The sequence below is a fragment of the Drosophila subpulchrella genome, chromosome 2L, assembly GCF_014743375.2.
Source record: "Drosophila subpulchrella strain 33 F10 #4 breed RU33 chromosome 2L, RU_Dsub_v1.1 Primary Assembly, whole genome shotgun sequence".
In the NCBI taxonomy this organism is placed as follows: Eukaryota; Metazoa; Arthropoda; class Insecta; order Diptera; family Drosophilidae; genus Drosophila; species Drosophila subpulchrella.
Window position 1 is genome coordinate 732,723 of NC_050610.1, and position 15,850 is coordinate 748,572.

The 15,850-nt window shown below is 45.7% G+C and overlaps 4 protein-coding genes across 4 annotated transcripts; all 4 read left to right on the forward strand.

Annotated features, from left to right (window-relative positions):
* Positions 1 to 11,244: 11,244 nt before the first annotated feature.
* LOC119547156 lies at positions 11,245 to 12,302 on the forward strand. Its single transcript, XM_037853877.1, has one exon. The coding sequence runs from the start codon at positions 11,320 to 11,322 to the stop codon at positions 12,190 to 12,192; it is 873 nt and encodes a 290-aa protein (XP_037709805.1). The 5' UTR covers positions 11,245 to 11,319; the 3' UTR covers positions 12,193 to 12,302.
* A 5-nt stretch (positions 12,303 to 12,307) lies between these two features.
* On the forward strand, positions 12,308 to 13,461 carry LOC119547157. The gene has a single exon (XM_037853878.1). It carries the CDS (start codon positions 12,515 to 12,517, stop codon positions 13,289 to 13,291), a length of 777 nt encoding a protein of 258 aa, XP_037709806.1. The 5' UTR covers positions 12,308 to 12,514; the 3' UTR covers positions 13,292 to 13,461.
* A 148-nt stretch (positions 13,462 to 13,609) lies between these two features.
* LOC119547659 lies at positions 13,610 to 14,534 on the forward strand. Its single transcript, XM_037854608.1, has one exon. The coding sequence runs from the start codon at positions 13,731 to 13,733 to the stop codon at positions 14,496 to 14,498; it is 768 nt and encodes a 255-aa protein (XP_037710536.1). The 5' UTR covers positions 13,610 to 13,730; the 3' UTR covers positions 14,499 to 14,534.
* A 140-nt stretch (positions 14,535 to 14,674) lies between these two features.
* LOC119547790 lies at positions 14,675 to 15,553 on the forward strand. Its single transcript, XM_037854804.1, has one exon. It carries the CDS (start codon positions 14,763 to 14,765, stop codon positions 15,516 to 15,518), a length of 756 nt encoding a protein of 251 aa, XP_037710732.1. The 5' UTR covers positions 14,675 to 14,762; the 3' UTR covers positions 15,519 to 15,553.
* The last annotated feature ends 297 nt before the right edge of the window (positions 15,554 to 15,850 follow it).

The following is a 15,850-nucleotide window of genomic DNA, read 5'->3' on the forward strand; positions in this document are numbered from 1 at the left end:
CGTCAACACTTGAAATTTGAAACATTCCCAGTGCCGCACTTCTTCTTTTCGGTTCGATCGGCTTGCTACTTGTTTACATTAACCAATTAGCGTGTGGCGGGGGCTGGCAGGTTGGGGTTAAGACCTTTGACATCCCATTGACATGTTTCGACCCATATTTGTTGTGACAAGGTGCGGGGGAGTGTGTGCCCCTGAACAACTGACACATAACCGTCAGAAAGGTGACCCCTTATCCCACGCATTTTTTCGCCTAGCAGGTGCAGAGCTTGTAATCCCATCTGTAAGTATTATTAGAAAAATGACCACAGAGCTTGCAAGTGTACTTATCCTAGTGATGGTAAAATATTAAGATGTTTAATAAAGGTATTGTCTTCCTCACTTTACCACACCTAAAGAAAGGATAGATAAAATAAAATACACACAAAAATATAAAAAAGAAGGCTGGCATATACTTTTTAATTATCTATATTTAGAATCAGTTTAATTTAGTTACTTATCTTTAAAGCATTTTATGGTTTCGAGTGTTTTAGTCCTAACTGAATACCACAAATGCTAATACTGAAAAGTATTTTTTTTAGGGGAGCATATTTAGTTATATATCTTGTTTATAAAATCCGGATTCCAATTCAACATTTCACGAAAGTATAAATTATAATATGCCGATTTCATTTACATACATGTTTTATCTTTCAACAAAATTAGACTTTCCCAGTTTCTTTCCCTAACCGATTTGCAGAGCTTGAACCGATTAAACGGATGGGGGTTTTTCTTTCCCCATCCACAAACTATCTATCTCCCCAAACCCACGCGATAGAATACGGGTGCTTTGAGGATTGGTTTTTGTGTTATCAAAACAAATTGCACTGCCAGCAGCAGGCGCAGAATCGCCGAGTATTGGGGCAGGAAATTTTATTTGGCAACCCCACCACTTAACCCGGACCCCAAATCTCCACAGCCCTCACCTTTCGCCCGTCGTGGCCACATCCCACATAATGATGATGCGCAAGTGTCGCGTGCACCTTTTTTCCGATTTGGTGATGGTTCAGGAATCAGGGTTCAGGATCTGGAATGGGGATGGGGGATGTTGGATTCAGGACTCAGGATGCGGTGTATTAGCCAGGCGTGTGGGGCTGCGGTTGTGCTGGGATGCCTGCAAGGAGATTGCCCATAAAAATTCCATAAAGATAGCGATTTATGTGCGAGGGCCGTGGAAAAGGGTTGCCAAGTCGATGCGTAAATTGATGTGGCTTCTGCTGTAATGGCACTTCTCATCTCGCCAGCTCTGCATCTCGGCATCATCAGCATTTGTTGCTGACATTTTCGCTACTTAGTGGGGTGCGATATTTCGGAAAACGTATATATACTTATTTTTTGTCATTCTTGAGGTCTTTTGTGTGGGGCGCAGTGTGGAAATGATTTGCAGGTGGTTATTAATCAAATTAATGTGGTTATTGATAACGGGCTGAATGGCTCGCCCTAATGTTGTCGCCTCGCTATTGTTGATGTTCGCCGCTTTAAGTGGAACGCCAGACGAGAGACTTCAGACAGACGCACATTTTACAAGCTTTTAAAAACAGATTATCTTATCCCATCTGAATGGAATGGCTCGGGGAACAGGAACACGGGCCGCACTTAATAGAAAACCAATTCCAAAGTTACCAAATTTACATTCGAATCAAAACGAAAGCGCCGCCTTGCGTCGCAGGGGAAAGTGTAGAAGAACCATTCCGATTCCGAAAACATCGGTAATCATTCCTGCCGACTCTGAAATTGAGACATCAAATTGGTTAGGGATCAGAGGGAAAACCACTTAAATCACCTGAGCGACAAGCGGCGATAACGAGAGAAAAAAGAAACCACAAGCCCGAATGACCAGAAAACAAATCAAGTGCCTTGGTCGGAGAACCTATTTCCCGAAAAGGAGGCAGACTGATTTATTTAGAGATACTAATTATGTGATGTCTGTTTCGGTATAAGATTCGATTTGAGGGGCACGGACAAAAAGCAGAAACAAATGACGACAACAGGTCGTGGCAACAACAAACACAGCGTTGACAGTCAAAGTGCATCTTAATTTCTTGACGATGGGCCACGGCCCAGTGGTCAGGGAGTAACTCCAGCTCCATGTTTCCGAGTCGGACTGGGCACGCGATACTCGTTTTGAACTGAAAAATGCAACAACTGACAGTTGGCTTGGCAGACAGGTTGACAACTTAGTCAAGCGAGGGAAACGTATAAGTCGCGTGAGGGAGAATCGGGCTGGAAAGATAGGCAATGTGGAATAGATGTCTCTCTGAAGGGCGGGTTCTGACAACATGTTTGCAATATGGATAAGTAAACCACAATTATTCATTTGAGACATGTTGATTAGCTACCTAGCCGATGAGGATGTAGATCCAAATTTGATGCTCGCATTTATTTATATTTATTTTCTATGTAATGGACCTTGCCTTAACAGCAATTATGCTTCAGTCGAGCGCTCGACTTACTTACCATACATATTACCATACATATGAAATAATTTCTTATGGTACATATGTATATATTTATATATTATATTACATATTGGACGACCTGAGTGTAGAGATATTTACAGAGGTTGTGCTTGTATGTTAAGAAGGTTAAAATGAAACTATATATACCATAATTCCCCGCGGATTGGCTACCAGCACCTCCCTTCTGAACTGCATTCCGCCACGTATCTGGGAGCAGGCTAAGGGCCCTGTCCCAAATCAGAAGCCCCGCCAAACCCCTTTTCCGATAGGCGAAATCGCGGTTCAATAACTCAGCAACGTAAACAACTTAATTAGCAAGCAGGGAGCAGCAAAAAGCACTTGCACACCAAGACCAAGAATGTCGGGGGGTAATTAATTTCGAACGCATGCCAAAACCAATCCTGGTTGCTGTCCACCCGCTGATTATTATGTGAGTCCCACATCGCCGGCTCCAGTCCCCCAGATCGGTTGTCTGGTAGCACTGCTCCAAGCTTCAGCTTTCGAGTATATGTTTTTGTATATTTTTTGTGGGTTCGCCTACACGACTACGCGAGGGGTTTTAGGGGCTCTCGAAGCGTTGGCGGTGCGTGCGTTTTTTGCCTAATTAATGGCGGCAATTTGTAAACGTCGCGAAATGCGCGAAAATGTATTTGCCAAATGTGAAGCGGTTGGGGCCAACTTGGTAATAAGAGACTGGTATGGAAGGGTGAGACTGCAGTTCTCTTTTTAAGGCGCTGATTGATCAGCAGTCCATGCTGAAGCTGAACCGCCTTTCCGGCACACAGGAAAACATGTTTTTAAATTTCGTGGGAATCCATTGGACGTTCTTCTATCAAATTATAAACCTCTTTCAGTTTATCTAATTTATTATGTTTTTACCATCAAAACTATTTAAATTATGAATTATTTAAAATTATAAACTAGCAATGTTTTTACCATTTAACCATTTATTTAAATTATGAATTATTTAAAATTATAAACTGGCAATATTTAATAAACAAAACATTTGAAACATTCCAATTTTAATTGACTTAATTTGTTAATAACCTTAATTCAAAAAATGCTCATTAGGTCTTGATGCCATGTAGTACCCCACAGCAATCCTTAAGCATTAAAACATCAATATATTCTTATTTTTCCCCGTGCATTCCCAATAACGTTAACGATGATGATGGAGATGACGATGCGCTGCATGCTGATGAACGATCATCGGAGGATCGGCATGGATCGACATCGACGCTCACCCATCGAACCACGTAGCGTGATAATATTTTTGCGAAATTATTCGACTGGCATACATAAGCAGCACGCGAGCGCCATAATCCATAATCCATAATGTCGCCAAGTGTCGACCGCTGATCGTCCATCGCTGATCTCGCCTAATAATGTTGTCACGTCAGTTCAACGGCTTGTGACACATCAGAGGATTGCGAAAACGAGGCACAAATCGAAGAGAAATGCGCTGAATTGAAATGGAATCGAGTGATTTACGAGGCAATGGCCGACAATGGCGGGGAATAATTCCGAATGTGATTTTGGGGTGTAGGGCCGCTTGATCTCGCCGGGAACTGCAGTCGGCGATTTATGGCCCCCATAATTGTCATGGCCGTCTGTATGGCCAACAAGTAGCTACCGCTTGGGGTCCCGAGAAACTGGACCCTGGTGTACGGATATACCGATTTCGGAATATGGCACACCACCAGCTGGGCTACCGTTTAAGCTTGATAAGGGACAGGGACACCGACGCCACATGTGGCCGGCGAATCTGCGCAACAAGATCGCAATTAATTCACGCGGATAAATCTTCAAGTGCTAACTACATGACAACAACAAAGTAGTTACACTCCTTTTCATACCCCACACACAAAATCACGAGCTCTCGGTCTCGTGAGTTCCCGGTCTCTCCTCTGATTGCATTCTGCGGCTAAAGATTCTGCTGGGCAGATTCTGCTGGGGAGATTCTCCGGGGGAGATTCTTCTCCACGGTGCCTTCCGTTCGGTGTCTGTTCGTTTAATTTCAATTTGTTGCCGCTGCAAAATTTATGATGGTTATTAGCAAAAGACGTGCGGCCAGCACATTCCTCATCATGATGTTCGGCCTCCTTTCCTTGGGCTTCCTGTCGCCTCGCACTCAGGATCCCTTGGCTACCGAAACCGAAACTCCATTTTCTGCACGCCTGCGCAGCAGCAACTTGCGACTTGCAGCTCGGCCAACGTGCGGTGGCAATGTTTACTCGCCTCAGACAAATTTCATTGTAACCCGAGTAACTTGGTAGTGCGGCCGCCTTGGCTTTGGGCTTTCTCGGCTTTCTGTCCTTCTTTTGGCCAGGCAATGTAGTCGCCTTTGTTGCCGCGCTGCCGTTTGTCTAGGTAATTGCGTTTATAGTTTGTCATGTTGGCTCTCTGGTGAGGCTGTTTTGGGTTGGCTCTCGGTTGGAGGTTGAGCTTCTGTTACAGTTTCATTTGAAATCGCCCCGCGAAGGATTGTAAGCCGGCGCTTGTTTTGGCTTATCAAGATCCCCTGATTGATAGGCGCTCAAGTGTTTACGGAATTCATTTACACTTGGACAAAAATTATTTTGATTTGTGCCTAATAGTGGAATTTTAAACCTAATTTGCATTAAAGTTAATACGACCGTTTTTTGTAAAGTACTTTAAATTATTAAATTTGGGGACACCGACAGATATTAAAAATGATTTTTATAGTTACTACTAAGAAAATCCCTCTATATTTTTGTTGATAAGAATTGTAAGGTCTTTTAAGGCGCATAGAAATTTCAGTTGTACAAAATAAAAAAATAAGAAGTTTTATTGACATTTTCCTCATAAATCAAATAAATAATTCTGGGAAATTTGTGGACTTACGTTATATTAAATATGAGAGAAAAAATTAAAGGTAACAAATATAAATCAGCTTTAAGCGGCACCTCACAAATAACATTATTTATGCAAATCTTGTATGCCTTTGTATTATTTTGCAAAACTATTCTAAACTCTTCGCATGATCCTGCTCATTGCGGATGCCTGACACAGTCCCAGGCCTGCTATAATAAATTATTTAATTAGCACTTATTACCATTTTTGATCACCTCTGTCGGGGTGCGTGGCAGCCCGCCAAACTATCGGATAAGATCGCCAACACGTCGGTTGGGCCGACTCCGTGGATCATCACTCATAGAGGCGATCGGTGGGGGTCTCGGGGTGTCGGGGTCCCCAACCTCGAGGGTGTGACAAATTTTCGGTCATCGCGTTGCCGATTCCCCGGATGGCCGGAAAATACTGATCTCGGTGTGTGGCTGGCGACGATCGACAAATGCGCTGTTTACCTGCAGCAACACGAACTCTGGATGGCCCAGAGCAAAGTATCCCCATCCGAGAATCCATTAAGTTGTTAATCATATGCGCAGCGAGGCTCCACCGGGGAGTACTCAGTGTCCTTTTCGGGTATCCTTTACGCCGGCTGGCTGCCACAATTAATATGCGTCCAGCGATCGTAATCAATTCTCAGCCAGCGCGACGCATAGTCATCGTAGAACTCGTACCGCTGCCAGTCCGAACACGTGCGGGTCATTAGTCGCAGTCACGCATTTTGAGTCGAGCCGGTGTCCGAGATGGAGTAGGGAGTATGGAGTGGCACAACCCCCACCACTGACCATCCAGATCCCATACCACCTCCGCGCGTCCACTTAAACAATCCGCCGACATGGGCGACTCCACCTCTGCGGCATGTCCGTTTCGTTGATTTTAGTAGGAAATGATTTTGTACGCTTCGTTCAACTTGGATTTTGTTTTCGGCCTTTGGCGCTCAGCTGCCCTCCACGGACTGCGAAATTTTATGAGTAGATGGAACTGAATTGCTGGCATCTCTACTTCTGCAGGTCGGTTCTTTGTTGGGTTTACCTTAATGGGTTCTAATGAACCATGGCATCACTGGCAACCAACCAGTCGCCTATCAATGACTACTGATTCAGAGCCATGGGTGTCAACCATCATTCAGTTGGGCGAGGATCCGGAAAAGCAACCAAATTCGTTGCTTTTCAACTTTAAATTCTATTGGATGGCATGGCGTAGTCAGAACTTTAGCTGTAGCTGATTTTAAGTAGACATTTATTAAAAGAATAGTTTCAAAAAACATAAAATCATTTAAGATATTTCAGTTTCTTTAAATAAATCGATATTTAAGCGATTTATTAACACTTAAGAAATTATAAAAGCAAATATAACACTTTTTGAGTGCTTAGGCTTGGGTTTGTCTTTTTAAGCATTTAGTTACTGAAATCAAACAATTTACCACTGTCTTCAATGCATTAACTTGGAAAATTACAACACTTAATGAGTCTGCCACAGTCAATTTCCCCAGTCACGTGCGAGGAAGCCGCGCAGCTAAAAGCAAACAATTTAGATCCCATAATATCCCATGGTACACCCCCTAGAACCGACCCACTAAATCGATTCATATTCCTAGGGCTGCCAGGATATGGTCTATAGGGCACCAGTAGTTTGGCTTCCTTGCGCATTTCACGATGGCAAAATGCCAACAGAGAGCACGCTTTTAACCTTTTCGCCCTGCAGCGAACGATTTCTTGTAGCTTCGATTAATGGGTACTAATGCACTGCTAATACATTAGAGAGGCTTTGGGCCTCAAAATTACTGGCACGTGCGGAGAAATACCGACAAATTTGTTATGATAAATAAACAAACAGTGACACATATGAAAAATATATATATTTATTACTAATATCTGACAACAATTTATGCGGCCATTAACAGCGCCAATACAACGTGTTTATTTCAACATTTTGCCCAGCCATAAAAAGTAAAAAAAATGTAGCCAAGGGGGCAAATGGAAGAAAGAAATAAAATAAATAAATATTAATATCTTGAAAATCAATCAAAATTCAAGGCATAACCGTTCGGCCGGCGCGTTCCGGTTGGACGAGTGCAAAATTCGCCCATAACCCATAAACGGTTCATAAATTCAAACACCCACGAAAAGTATTATTCACCCAGAGCGAGTGCAAACAAAAGACACAACAATATGATTATTTGAATCGATCGTCAGGCCGACGGATTTGTGTGGGCCTTCAGTGGGTCAGTTGTGGGTCTCAGAGAAAAGTGATAGTAATGGCTCAATAATTGGATTATTAGGGCTTCGACTGAGAGTATTTTACTAAATACTACCTCCTTTTCGATTCAACATCACTTTTTGGCCAGTGTGTTTAATGTATATCATAAATTACATTTCCCCGTTCTACACCTTCATATAAAATATGCTAATGTATTTCCTTCAGTGTTGATATATTCGGTTGAATTGAAGAGGAAGTTCTCCGCCACCCCCATGCTTCTAGCACGTAAATTTATTCCACTAATAAAAATGTTGAAAAAATAAATTAGCGAAATTCCGGAAATTGTAACAAATTAACATTAGCACAAATGTAATTAGTAACGCCGTGTGGAGGGCGCTTTTTATACTCGGTTCATTTTCCGTTGCGCTGGAAATAATTCAAGTATTGTAGACTACAGGTATTATATCATAATTAGAACACCATAACTTTCCATGTTACTTAAAGCTTTAGTGGTTAAAAAGAAGAAGAATTGTGGAGAATTAATTTTTAGTTAAAATAAAAACCAGTTGCATAGGAAATAAAATTGTAAATGCACGACAGGTGGCTAGCTCCAAAAACACTTCCATGCCTTGTAAAATTTTGATTACAATTTTATTTGTATGAAACCTTTTCACTTTCTGGTGGGTGTGTGTTTGAACAGCTTGCCTGCATTGTTGACACAATATTGTTTATTTGCTCAACTTGTAAACATTTTCGGTGACGAACTAGGAAGGCACCGAAACAGCAGCCGTCGAATCAGAAGGTGTTATACAATAACTCATTAATAACATGTAATGCTGGACAGGGAACCATGCATTACCAGCTGCCTCGGAGCTGGATTTCCCGATAAGATATAACAGGGAAAGTCATGCAGAACTTCCGTTTCAGTGGGGGAGTTTACGAAGGGGCTGCGAGCATAATTACCCGACTTTCCTAGCTGCAAGCTCCATTTGAGCTTCCGTTCTGGAGCAAATGCAGCAAATTTACCAATCCCTCATTCCGTTTCCCCGCCCCAAAAATGCATTATTAATTGCTTTGCCTTTGATTTATCTAAGGAGCAGGCTCCAGCCGACCTCAGTGCCGGCACCCCTGAAACGCCTGAACCCCCTAGCGCCCTAACCCCCAGAAACTTATGCAACCCTTGGAGCATTCGCCATAACGCTCCACTCGCAATGTTTAATTGTGGAAATGAGAAATATGCGGAAGCGTTGACGATTCCGCTCCAGCGTCTGCTGCACTTGTCGCATCACTTGATGCGCCCAGCCCCATTTTCAGTTTCAGTTCCAGTTCCAGCCCGTGTCCGTGTCCATGCACATGCCACTGCCCCTTTCCCTGCCCGTCTATATCCCACCCACGGGCCACCCCATCCTCCCTTCCACCCCTCGTTAGCTGGCATGTCAGCGGCATTGTAAGCCCTGCGACTACGCTGAGAAAAATACTAGTCACCTTTGGATGTGTTTTAATAGTTTTCGAACTTTCTACCCACGTTCAAAACAAAGAACTTGTACGAGCATTGAAATAAATTTACTGATAAACAACAATTCTGCTGGTAAAAAGGCTTTAACCGACAAATGATGGCTAAATTTACGAAGTACAAGTAGTTGTAATCAGCAGTAAATTCAAACAAACTTTGTTGGTAAAAAAAAAGGGTTTAAAATTCCATCATTTGATCATTGGTCACAGTACTGCAGTATATACATTTTTGTGTGCAGCACCACTTCCACTAAAAGCATGAGTTCCTCAATAAACCCACCTATTATACGTGGCATATTTTGTCAGTGTAGCCAGCATCTGTAGCTGTCTATTCCACTCCCACACACGCAGGGTCGCCACTTGCCGCACTGCCCCGCCCCCTGCCTTCCACCTCCCCGCCGCCCGCCGACTAAATGACACAAAAATATGGGCTTAACCGGAAACGGATGTATTATCTGCGCTAACTGCGCTGCCACACACAACAGTCAGTCAGAGCCGGTCGGGGCTGGGCTGGGCTGGGCCCAAAAGTCGAGCTGGGGCTCGGTCTCGGGCTCGGGCTCGAGTCGTGGAACTAATAGAATATTATAAATCGTGCCCAGGGCACATAGAATGAGACAACCTGTCTTCTCCACTGACCCACGGATGACGGTGGCCCCTTCCCTCCGCCGAAGTCTCCGGACAGTTCTCGTTCGTTACGCTTCTGTAAGCTTTTTGGCTTGTGCTTTTTGCGGCTCCCGAACATTTCGTGTTCGCATGCAAAATCCCAAATGGAGTTAGGGCTGGGGACAGTCGGCGGGGGAAATGCCGTTAGTTCGCCCGGCGGGGAGGGGTGGTGGCAGCTTAGACCCGGCCTGGTCCACTGCATACGCTTGCATGTCGTTGTTGTCAAGCACTTGCCGCCGCTTTCACTTTCCTCCCGACCTCTTGCGGGCCCTTTCATCGCAGTCCATGGCAAAAAATGGAAGCCGAAAAAGTTACACTGTGGGTACATTGACCTGCACTGAAGAGTCCGTTGTAGAACATGCATACTGCATATGTATATAGTTATCCCAAGGCCAGAATCTGCAAGAGAAAAATCAATAATCAAGGCATGAACGTTTTTATACAACCCCAGCTGCAACAACTACAACTATTTTAGGGGATACTTTAACCTAATTCCAAATATTAGATGCGTTTTGGTAAATGGGAAAGTGTAAGTAATGATACTTTAGGCTTCTAAGCCTTCTTCGGATTCCATGAAACACAAAAATAACTTTAAAGCAATACATCGAGATCCGAAAAACTGGACCGTGTTTTACTTTCCATCGAATCAATAATCCAATCAGGAGGACCAGAAAAAGTTAACGATTTGATTGGCAACTCAAGGGTTACTTCCTTGAGTAGTAACCGTATCTATTGCACCGAGTGCAGCTGCCAGATAACTGACATTCTCCCCGATCGTCTGCTCCTTGGCATTTGCATGTCTTTAGCGGGGATCAAGGATAAGCGTAGCCAGCTGATTGAGATTGAGTCATTCCCGAACAATGCCGTCCAGCCGTCAGCCATCAAGCATCCACCGTCTGTGAAAGTGATCGTGATCGAGGCCGCAGATGCGGCACTGAACACATCTCGGGAACTCCTTTCTACTCCTTGTCTGTATCCTTTGCGTGTCACTCAAGCGATCAGCAAAATAACAACAAACAATGTGAGCGGGGAAGGAGTAGGCTTCCTTTGTGGCTGTTTTCTTAGCTTTGATCGCAGCTACTTAGCATTTTCCATGCTGGCTTTGTAGTCTCCGTGGATTTTCGCATGCCTCGGTGAGTTTTCCGCCCTGATCGAAAGGCATAACACGGTTAAGTTTTGGATAATGTAAAATATTTATGCTCGTCAAGACACCAGAATTATCTCTGTAGTGAATCTTAATCTTGAAGCGAAGGCAATACATGGTTTCCGAATCTCTTTCAAATCCCAAGTCGCACTTTGCTATGAGAGTTAACTTCCTTTATTGTTAAATTAAGAATTTATAAATATAAAATATTCTTAAAATAGTTATAAATAGTTTTAAATAAAATATAACAATAGTTGTAGCAACAGCTTTGATATTAAACTTTATGGTTATAAAGAACATTACATTAATTGTTAGGAATTTTGACCTGTGGATTACCAGGTTCTAGAGAATGGAATGGCCTGGATTTCCATCTAGCAGGGCCTTGAATATATTGTCAAAATTAAGCAGTTATTGCCCTTCCAAGAGCTCCCAAAGAGAATGATCGGTGGCAGTTCGAGGAATTACTGGGTGTTTTGGCCGCCCGCCCTTCAGCTGCTCAACTTTCCTTCGCAGCAGCAGCAGGAGCAGGTCCCCCGTCCGGCGGTTCACTTTGAGTATCCTCCGGGTCACCAGCTCCGCATCGCACCCCATCGCTTGAGAGCACCACGGACTGTTCCCGATGCCGATGCCTCCAGTTCCCCGGAGACCGGAAATGGGCCCAAGCCGGAAGTGATTTTCATGCGGCGCTGCTACATGATGGCCGGCCTATTCTCAGTCACCACCGCGATCATGGCAATGATCCTGTCGAAGGCCCTTCCTTTAGAAGCCGATCTCGTGCTGCCCGGCTTTATTTGCGGAGTGGTGTCCCTTTTCGTACTTTTCGTGCTCTGCATCGGAACCAAGTGCCGGAAGTTCTACTGGTTCAGTTTCATCCTGGCAGGCATGTTCTCGAGTCTTGCTGGCGTGAGCGTGATCCTGGTTCTCCTGGAACGAAACCTAGTGGTCGTGTGCCTCGCCCTTCTGGCTGCCTCCGCCGTGATTGTGATCTGCTATTTTGCTGGAGCCTGGCTGCCCAGGATCGTTCTCCCTGGCGAGGCAACCATATTGCTCCTGGTCTTCGTCTTCGTGGTGGCCTCCATCTTCGTGCTGATCATGTTTGTCTTCACGAACAGGAGGATCTACCAACTGTTGTACTTCATTTTTTTGGCCATTATGGTGATTCCCACAGCCCTGTACCATGCTCAGGTGGTTCACGGCAGGCGGTTCAAGCTTCCCGTCTACGAGTTCGTTATTTGCGCCGTCACAGTCTATCTGCACTTTCTGTTGTCCTTCACAGCCTTTTACTACCTCATCTGGACACCCAGGTGGTGATCACTTCTGGGCCTACGGCTTCTTCAGGTGGCTGGACACCATCACAACGGCTGGAGTTTAAATGTGGAAATTCGGCTCGGATTTGAGTTGAGTATACTGTCTTTGGCTAATAAAGCTTACATTTTCGATATCTTTTTTAACGAAACTAATTGAATAATGGTGGGTTCCAGACAAGTCTTTCAGCTCAATTTAAACGAAACTGCACATATAGGAAAAATGTTCCATTATAAAAGTTCTGGAAGGGAGCAGCTTTGCCGAGCGGCAGTTGTCAGGGCGCAGGCAGACCCAGTCTCGACACTCGATCCACAGGGATCTCGACGGGATGGACAACATCTACCACCAGGACAACGTCCGGCCGACGATCGCTGATCTGGACCCGATGACCCAGTTCATCCGCAGCATCTACAACCTGAGTCTAATCGTCATCGGAGTGACGGTGGCCGCCTGGCTGCTGCTCCTGCTGACCAATGTCCACCCGCACAGGTACCTGCCGTTCCCCACCTACGTCCTGGGCATCATCATCTTCGTGGCAATGGTGACCATGCACTGCCTCCCCAGACTATCCTACTACTCGCCCAGCAAGTGGATAATGACGAGCCTGGTGGTGCTGTGCACCATCGTCGCCGGCTGCTGCATAATCGACGAGCTCAGCATGCTGACCATCAGCCTGGTGATGATCGGGGTTGCCCTGATCATCCTGGTGCTCAACTTCTCGGGGGCCAAGTGCCCGCAGGAGTTCCTGCCCGGCGGCGTCTGCTCCACGCTGCTGATGATGGCCCTGCTGCTGGTCCTGATCGCCGTGGGAATCGCCCAGCTGTGCACCGGGAACGTGGAGCTGCTGGACGCCTTCGTCAGCATCCTGTTTGTAATGCTGATCATCGCGATCCCCATCCAGGCGCAGTTCAACCACGGCCGCCTGGACGTCGTGGAGGTGATTCCCAGGGAGCACCTTATGGTCTGCACCCTGACCTTGTACCTGCACTCCATGATGTTCTTCTGCTGCGTATGCTACTTCATACTGGTGGACGAGAGAAAGGCCTCCACCGCGACAACGCTGGATCCCAGGAATGGGATGACCGTCGAAAATGACTTCGATTGAGAAATCCTTCTGTGTTAATTCTGACGGGTCCGAGTTCGCCGCGGCGTAGATCCAAAGACTTCAGAGTCCGTGATCGAGGTTGATTATTGAACCCAGTCATTCTGTCTGATCTTCCCGTACTGTGTAGTCTTGCCTTGATAATATGAAAGTGACAGAAATATATTCCTAATATCGCTGTGATAAGGCATTTTAAATAGAGCCGAGAGTTTTGAAAATTCAGCATTGCAAGAAAACAAATTTCCTAAGAATAGATACAATTATAAAAAAAGGTTTAGGCCATATTTAGCAAGAAATTAAATACATATTACAAAAAAGTATTCGAGTGGAGCTATTGGAAAATAAGTAGGAATTCTTTACAGACCCCAGTGCATTGTATTTAGACAGCCACGCTTCCTTTGTCAAAATCCCAGTAAATTGATACGAAATCCTTGGTCAACACATGAATAACCAGAATGCGCGTTGGGCGCCGTACGGCCTTGGGGGCGGAAGAGGCGGTGCCGAAGGCCAACCGCCGGAGGGGCCGGAGATCATAGTCATCAACGAGCGGGAGCTGCGGGCGTTCATCTACCGGGTGTACCTGTCCACCGTCGGGCTGTGCCTCCTTTCGGCGATTCCGTGGATCGTCCTGTCGGCGCTCGTGGTGAACGTGTACCAGGATATTCCGGTGCCGCCGTTCGTGTGGCTGCTATTGTCCCTGATCATTCTTACGGTGCTCAGCTGCATCCGGCAGACGCCCGCCCTGACCCTGTTCTGCTGGGGATTGGTCCTGGGATCCTTGTTCTTCGTCACCCTGTACGGATCATACTACATGCATCTGGTGAACGTGTGGGTCCTCCTGGTGGCCATGGTGCTAGCCGGCGCCCTTCTTGCCCTGCTGCACCTGTACGGGGCCAAGTGTCCGGACATTCTGCTGCCCAACCTAATCTGCACGTGCTGCGTCTTCCTGCTGGCCACCATCACTATGGTCGTGCTCCTCATCCTCTTCCTGGTCATCCACGACCTGCGCTACATGCTCGGCTTCGCCATTGTCTTCGTCATCCTGATCATCTTCATGGCTCCCTTCCAGGCCCGCTACATCTGTGGAAGGCTGCAGCAAGTGCCCTACGGGGAGACCGCCAGCTCCGCCAACGGAATCTACCTGCACTTCGTCTTCCTGCTCTGCTGCATGCTGATCTTTGTCATTTACTATAAGTCGGTAAATAAATGAGAGGAACAGTTCCGTTTTGGGGGTAGTCTAAGTAGTAAGGAAATATATCTAAGACGGTGTATACTATAAAGGGTGTTGCGTGTTTTTTATTTAAGAGATATACTTGCTTTTTACCGTATTGTTCATCGCAAATAAGTTAAAAATTCCAGTAGGCCTTCCAAAACATCGAGCCTAACAAACACCTTTGAAATTACACCCAATCCGAGCAAAATGTAGAAATACATCATACATACGTTTAACTTTCAGTCGGGAAAAGTCTGATCGATGCCTTGTTGTTCGCGATGGCGCAGGACTACGGAAGACCCCTCGGAAGCGAATGAGCTGCGGGTATTCGCACACACCGTATACATAAAGGCGGTAGTTTTGTGTTCCGTGTCGGCCTTTCTGCTGATGATCATCTCGTCACTTAAGTTCAGCGTAGTCAGTGTACTTCCGGTTCCGCCCTACATTTGGCTGCTCCTCGCCCTCGGCATCCTGGTGGTCCTCGCCTGCCTGCCCGTTCGACGGCTCCGTAAACTGGTGATTTGGTCAATGGTCTGCGGAATTGTGGCTCTCGTAACGCTGACCGGGGCGTGCTATGTGAGGGTCTACGACGTCACGGACTTGGTGATATACATAGCAAGCATGATGCTCGTGATGATCCCGTTGCTGATCTGCGGAGCCAAGTGCCGCAAGCCGTGTCTTCCGAACATCCTCTTCACCGTAGTGATTGTGTGCCTCTGCCTGGTGGCACTCTTTCCGCTGGGCATCCTGGCGCTACTCTCCCACCGGTACTACTTCGTGGCCTTCTCCGCCGTCTTGTTCGTCCTGGGGGTCATCATCCTCCCCTTGCAAGCCCAGTTCATCCACGGACGCCTGCGCTACGAGCCACTTGACCTCGAGCCGATCTGCTCCCTGGCATTTTTCATTGACGCATGGATCTTGGTCTTCTGTATATGCGTGTTCGTTTGTACCATTGAAGTAGAGCTTATTGGCGATTATCCGGAGCACTTGGCAGGCTTGTCTACTGTTCCTAGGTAAGCGAGGAAGCTCACCTCATAGCTACGTTTAGCATAATAAATACTTATGTAACGGAACTGGAGAAAAATACGGAGGTTAAAGTACAAGTATAACGTTTTAAAACGCATTATATGATAAGCCACTAAGTTAAAACAAAACAAGGAAGAACGCTATAGTCGAGTACCTCGACTATCAGATACCCGTTACTTAGCTGAAGGGACCAAAGGCAAATGGAGATATGCAAGCTGCAAAGCGAGATTAAAATGCGCCACCTACCCGCGATCTCAATATATGGTTATGTGGGCGTTATACAGATTTAAGCGTTATGGGCGTTAGAGTGCGCGTGGCAACTT